General features: G+C 36.5%; 1 protein-coding gene across 2 annotated transcripts in view; it reads right to left on the bottom strand.

Annotated features, from left to right (window-relative positions):
- Rabgap1l (RAB GTPase activating protein 1 like) overlaps positions 1 to 7,332 on the bottom strand; it is a 648,858-nt gene that overhangs the window by 462,203 nt on the left and 179,323 nt on the right. For both annotated transcript variants that reach the window (XM_055624410.1, XM_055624411.1), the window contains exon 12: positions 2,009 to 2,102. In XM_055624410.1, the coding sequence (XP_055480385.1) occupies positions 2,009 to 2,102 (94 nt within the window). The remainder of the gene's footprint in view (positions 1 to 2,008; positions 2,103 to 7,332) is intronic.

The raw sequence follows: 7,332 nt of genomic DNA, 5'->3' as shown, positions 1-7,332 counted from the left end.
AGAAAGAAAGAAAGAAAGAAAGAAAGAAAGAAAGAAAGAAAGAAAGAGAAAGAAAACCTTGCCACTAGGGTAAAGATTAACAACTGAACATTCAAATGTACTTGCTGGCTGAAGAAAAATCAGTGTTCTCCAATGGAGTGACACGAGGCGTATCAACCACTCCAGGACAGGCCCCACATTCATAAGTAGTTGACCAACATATAAAACATTCAACAATCTATTGTGTGTGCTTTTATTTGGCTATAGTTTGTTTTCTTTTTTTAGAGGGGGGTGGTATTTTATTTTGTTTTCTTAGTTTGGGGGAGTTTTGTTGTTGTATTAGGTTTTTGTTTGTTTTTTGAGAAAGAACTTAAAATTAGGTGGGTAGGGAGGGCTAGAGAATCTGGAAGAACCTGGGGAAAGGGAAGAATATAATCAAGATATATTTAAAGTTAAAATAGTTTCAAATAATAAAAATATAATAATAATTTTTAAGGTCCCAATATTATACCAAGTGAATGAGAATGTTCACAGTGAATATACCTACACTCTTCTACTCTTAGGATTTTATATTTAAAGATAAGAGCTGCAGCCCAGTGGTAGTGGCGCATGCCTTTTATCCCCACACTCTGGAGACAGAGGCTGATGGATCTCTAGCACAGGACAGCCAGAGCTACACACACACACATACACACACACACACAAACAGTTTTGAAAAACAAAGCAAACAAGCAAAAGATAAAACATAACAGCTGTAGATATTTTATAGTCACCTACTAGAGAGCTGTGAAAGCTCCCTGGATTTTCAGTTTGCTCATATCATATCATAGATGAGTGATTATGTTTTTTTTAAAGAGTTTTAAATGCATCCATTGAAATAATTACATTATTTTTCTTGTGGTGATAATCTGGTGATATACTAATTTGTTTTCAAATTCTGGCCCATACTTGATTTCCCAGAGTAAAGCCCAGTGTTAATGCTTTATTCCCTTCCTTTCTTATAAATCACTGAATCTGACATGTTCTTACTATCGTGGGGGATTTTTAAGCTTATGTTCCTAAGGCATACTTGACTGTGGTTTTGTCATAATATTTTAATTTGGTTTGGTGATCAGTGTATGCTAGTGTCATAAAATTAATTCAAAATAATTACCTTCTATATTCTGAGAAAGACTGCTTAAAACTTAACAGTTTGCATAAAACCTAACATAACTATTTGGTAGAATTTTATAATTAAAATTTGTTAAGAAAAAATTTTGAAGCAGAATTGGTTATTCTGTTCAGTTGGAAAGTGCTTGCCTATAATGAACAAAGCCCAGCATTGCACAAACTCCTTATGTTGGCACACCTGTAATGCTGGCACACCTGTAATGCTAGTGCTTGGGAGGTAGAGGAAAAAGAATCAGAAGCCCACATTATTCTTGTCTACATTCAAGGTCAGGCTAGCTAAGTGAGACACTGTCTCAAAAAGTACAAAAATTAATAAAGAAATGAGTTCAAAAATATCAAACCATTCAGGTTATTTTATTTTGAATGAACTTTGCCACTTCAGACCATTCCAGGAATTTGTTCATTTCATTTGGCCTTCAAACTTTAGGTAGGAAAAATAACTTCTTAAAGTAACTTAAATAGAACCTATACTGGGAGATCCACAGACAAACATGAAGGGCATCTGTGAATCCTGTTTTAATTTTTATGTTTTTCTTTAAAAAAATGTTTATATTTCAAGGGCCTCTGTAGTCAGCTAGTAAAGGCTCTTTCCATGTAATCCTGGAGACCTGAAACACACATAAAGGTTGAAGGAGAGTACTGGCTCCACAAAGTTGTCCTCAGAATGCCATATGTACATACCCCACCCACACACATATCAGGAATACAAATATATTAGATAAACAATTTAAAATATATTAAGATATTAAAATATTTTTTAAAATTAGTTTTATTTTTTACTGACAAATTTTAATTAGTATAAAAATTAATGCTAAGTATATAAATTAATTTTTTAAATAAAAAATACATAAATTCTTACCATCTTCCTAACAATTCTCCCCAAGAATAGAGGATCTTCTCAGGACAGTCTTTTGACACATCACCTGTTCCACTTGAAAGTTCGTTATCACTCTCTACAGAAAAAGAAAAAAATACACATTATATAAAGTATAAGTATTTCCAAACCATAAAACACAGGACATAGCTATATGTCTACCAAAAGCAAGCACTAGTGGCCAGATAAAGTTTTCAGACAATTTTATGAAAATTTTTATCTGCAGATAAGATTCTACAGACAGATCAAAAGACAGTAGTTTAAAGCTGGTTGTGATATCAGCAGATGGCAAAATGAGAGGTCTGGAGTCTCATTCCTCCTACAAATCATTCATCCATCATCTGTCCACATGTTAAAAAAAAAAAAACTGGAGAGAAACAACAGAAGCATAGCAAACAGAACTGAACGAGACCCAAATGATAGGGTATGAGGAGGAGTTCCCCAGTGCCCATGGTTTCTCCAGAGAAAGGGACACCATTCAGTCAGCAGCTTCCTGAGCATCACAAGATGCTCAGAGGCTCTCTGGTTACAGTTCCCTAGAAGAATGACATGGCTTGAGCATCTGATGTATATAAATGAAAACAAATAGTGTGTTGATCTTGATGGTACCTTTTGTTCCTGCCATCTGTGACTCTTTTATCGGAGACAACAGCCAACACTGTGCCCCATAAATATTTTAAGTACAAATTAAAAAAATAAACATTTTAAGAAACTAAAGATTTCAGCAGGCAAAATTTTATACATGGTAAAAGTGCTGAAAATAGTAGCTGGTGGGTGCTCAGCCCTAAACGGAAGATCTGTATCACACATACCCCAACCTTGCCTCAGGATACATGGCTGAAGAAAAGAGGGCAGATAGAGTGGAAGAGCTCCAAGAGTTGAAGGAATGCTGCGAAATCTGTTTTCTGAGTGTAATAGGGCTGTTGTGCAAATGAACTCATTCAACTGTAGTTACTTAGAGGAGGCCTGCATAAAATTGAGCCCAATACTATTTCATCATGAATGGGGAAGGTTCATGAGAGAAAGGGAATATAATGGACCCAATTTATCTAAATTATAAAAGTGCATTTGGCATCCCAAAAATACAAGATAGTTTAAAAATTTGTCCATCAGAGCACAACTACCAAGGCTTATCAATGCTGTTCCTTGTAGCTCCCACAAGGATCTTTGTGAAGAACAGAACTCAAGATACTACAAAAGGTAGTAAGCCAACATAAAATAATTCATATCTAGAATAATAATTCATTTAATGAACAAAAGCTTATCTAGGCAGACTAAAAGAATTAATTGGTCATAGCCATTCACAAATTCAGAGAAAACAAAACACATATACACACACAGAAAATGTATAATTATTTTAGACTAATAACAGGTAAGAATTGGGGCATTTTATTTAAAACCTGAGCATCACTCTGGATAACAAAATGAAGACAAAAGTTCGACCCATAGCTGGGCTCAAAGTTGGCAACAGCTCACATAAGCAGCTCTGAAGCTAGTAAGAAGCTCATCACGACAAACAGAGAGGTTTTGTTCTAAAGCTAAAGCAGATGAAGTTTCAGTGGTGTCTGAGGAACACTGAGTGCAAACATGCACTGATTATATGGGGTAAACAACTACCCCAAGAAATCCCTACATTCTCACAGAAAATGAGACACTTTTGAGAAAGGACACCATTAAAAGTTAGCTTTCTTTCCACATAGTAAGCACTAAGCATATATTTACAAAATAAAGTTTTCACTTTTTAGTGTTATACTTTGGGCATATTCTAATACTTTAAAAGTATGGACACTGTGAGGTGTAGTGCACACAAAAGAGATGTTCCCCACCCTTGCCCCTTGCCATCTCCAGCAGGCAGGAGAGCTAGTCCCAGGGTCATGAGAGCAGGAGAAGTGGCCCTGCCCCTTGCAGGCTGCAACATTGCTAAGCTAGCTAGGGCAGTGGTAGAGAGCTCACCCTGATGGTGTGGGTACAGAACTGCCCGGCTGAGTAACTAAGCTACCACCCAGGCCCAGATCCAGGACTTTGAGTTGGCCAACCTCAATATCTACCCCATCTATGAACTGCTGGAGGGCATGAAGAGGCCAGGCCTGCAGATGAGTATGAATGGATACCCAGAGGAGTGGGACTGGGGTACGTGATGTGAAATTCACAAACAAACAATAAAAATATTGTTTAAGTATAGGTAATTATATGGCAGGAATTCTTATCTTTTGAATAGTTTCTATTGCCATATGTGTTATTTTAATTTCTTACTAGTGAGTAATAAAATTATCACTGACAACAGCAATATATTTTCTTTCTGGCAATTTCCTATTGCTTTCCATTGCAAGGGGGAAATATGCACACATGCATGCAGAAAGGGGTGGGAGGGTGGGATCGGCAGGAGAGGAGGGAGGGGCTTATGGGGGGATACAAAATGAATAAAGTGTAATTAATAAAAAATTTAAAAAAAAAAAAGAAAAAAAAAAGATCTCACCATAATTATAGATGCTCTGAATAGTACTTTAGTCAATCAGGAAATCCGGGTGAAAAATCAGCAAATGTTAGCTCATGAAATCAAAATCATCTTATAGCAAAGAAAATATTTAATGCAGTGAGGTGCTTAACATGTAGATATACAGAGAGCTCAAGAATTAACAAATCAAACGACCCAATGAATAAATGAGCTAATAAAATGAGCATAAAGTTCTTACAAGATAAAAATCAAGTTGCAACTATATCTATGGAAAAGTGTTTGACTTTACTAGTCATCAGATAAATGAAAATCAAAATTATGAGGTCTGCAAAGTCCTCCTCTGTGGCTTAACAGGACCTGATAAAACAGGGTCAGATGAATGGGAGGAGGTTCCCCCCCCCCCATCAGTGGACTTGGAAAGGGGCAGGGTGAGGAGGGAGGGAGGGTGGGATTGGGAGGGAATGAGGGAGCAGGATGCAGCTGGGATACAGAGCTAATAAAATGTAACTAATAAGAAAAAAATAAAAATTAAAAAAAGAAAAAAAAAACATAAAAACCTAGACTAACAGAGGAAAAACACAAGAAGATGAGAAAAAAACGAACATAATTTTAAATAATACCTGATTCCTGACAAATAATTACAAAATTTAAATTAAATTAAAATTAAATTACAGAGTTAAAAGTTAAATATTTGAAAAGAAAAAAAAAGTGTTTACTCAAAGAAGACACAAGTCCTAGTTTGCTTTTCTGTTGCTGTGAAAAACACTATGAACAAATGCAAGGTGAAAGAAAAGGGCTTATTTAATTTTATTCTTCCAGATCACCACCATGCAGGAAACTCAAAGAAGAAACCTTGACTAGGAACTGAAGCAGAAACCATGGTGAAACAGGCTTGCAGGCTCACTTCCGGCCTAACTCAGTGACCTCTCTTACACAGCCCAGGCATACCTCTCTAGGTATGAGCCATCCATAGTGATCTTGGTTCACAAACATCAATCAATAATAATAATAATAATAAATGCACAGCCCAGAAATGCCCAGGGACAAATTTAATGATGACGCCTGTCAATCTAGAATATTATCAAAGTTATTTTCCATTATTTTACTCATTATTATTATTATTATTATTATTATTATTATTATTACTATTAATATTACTATTACTATTATTATCTGCAGTGGGGTATATGCCATTGTTCATGCTGGGAACAGGGTAGATGATAACTTTTGGGAGTGGATTCTTCCTTCCTACCTTGGGTTCCAGGGAATAAACTCAGGTGACTGGGGTTGTGTGGCAAATACCTAACTAAGCCACCTCTCTGGCCCAGTAAGAAAGTTATTTATCTTGATTATTTTAACATAGTATAATTGAGATAGCCCAATCCTAAGGCCAAATATGGATGGCCTTATATATAATGTCATGCATAACAGAGCCAAAATATACATGATCATATGAAAGTTGACATACTTGAAAAAAATCATAAAAATTAACACAAAGAATTTCCTCAATTTCTAAACTATTATAACATTCTTCAACATTGAAAGTACGGTGACAATTGTGGTACTTTTCCACAATGGAATACTAATCAGCAATTAAAAACAAGGAAATCATGAAATTTGCAGGCAAATGGTGGGACCTAGAAAAGATCATCCTGAGTGAGGTAACCCAGAAGCAGAAAGGCACACATGGTATATACTCACAAATATAGACCTATAAGATAGAACAAACATACTGAAATCTATACACCTAAAGAAGATAAACAAGAAGGAGGACCCAGGGTAAGATAATCAATCCTCACTTAGAAAGACAAATGGGATGGACATTAGATGTAGGAGAAAACAAGTAACAGGACAGGAGCCTACCACAGAGGGCCTCTGAAAGACTCTACCTAGCAGTGTATCAAAGCAGATACTAAGACTCATAACCAAACCTTTGGCAGAGTACAGGAAGGGGGAGTTAGTATGATGTGGAAAGAATAGGAGCTCCATAAGGACCAAATATAACTGGGCACAGGGGTCTTTTCTGAGACTGACCATCCACCAAGGACCAGGTATAGATATAACCTAGAACCTCTGCTCAGACGTAGCCTGTGGTAGCTCAGTAACCAATTGGTTTCCCATGGTAAGGGGAACAGGGACTATTTCTGACAGGAACTAAATGGCAGGCTCTTTGATCTCCCCACCTCCCTGGGGAGGAGCAGTCCTGCTAGGCCTGCTAGGAGGACTTTGCAACCAGTCCTGAAGATAACTGATAAAACAAGGTCAGATGAAAGGGGAGGAACTCCACCCCTATCAATGGACTTGGAAAGGGGCAGAGAGGAGATGAGGGAGGGAGGGTGGGATTGGGAGGGAATGAGGGAGCAGGATACAGCTGGGATACAAAGTTAATAAACTGTAACTAATATTAAAAAAAAAATTTAAAAAAGAAAGTACATTGACTTATTAGAAACAATATGTTCAAAGCAAAGGAAACCACAGTTTGAGGATTTCTTCCCAAAAAAAGTATAACCATTTAATTCTGAATTAGTTACATATAAGAATCCTCTCAAAATCTAGATTCTCTGATACCAGTCAAAGGATACATTCTCACACAGGCATCTCCAAGAACAGCAGTCTAAAACTTGCTCTATTAACCTCCTTTATGAACATTTATGCATTACTGCAGTACCTATACTATTAGCAGACCAACAAAGCCAAAGAGATGGTTCTGTTTCCTAAATCTAACTTTCAAAAATATTTGTATTCATTAAGCAAACATTTACTTAACACCTACCAACTCAGCAATGGGAATTCAAAAAGGAATAAAATACCATCTGCCCCTTAGGAACTCACACTCCACAGTGAGAGAGATGAA

This window comes from Psammomys obesus, unplaced genomic scaffold (assembly GCF_907164565.1).
Source record: "Psammomys obesus unplaced genomic scaffold, mPsaObe1.curated_primary_1811, whole genome shotgun sequence".
NCBI classification, from domain to species: Eukaryota; Metazoa; Chordata; class Mammalia; order Rodentia; family Muridae; genus Psammomys; species Psammomys obesus.
The sequence above is the reverse complement of the archived record's forward strand: the minus strand, read 5'-3'. Positions and strand labels throughout refer to the sequence as shown.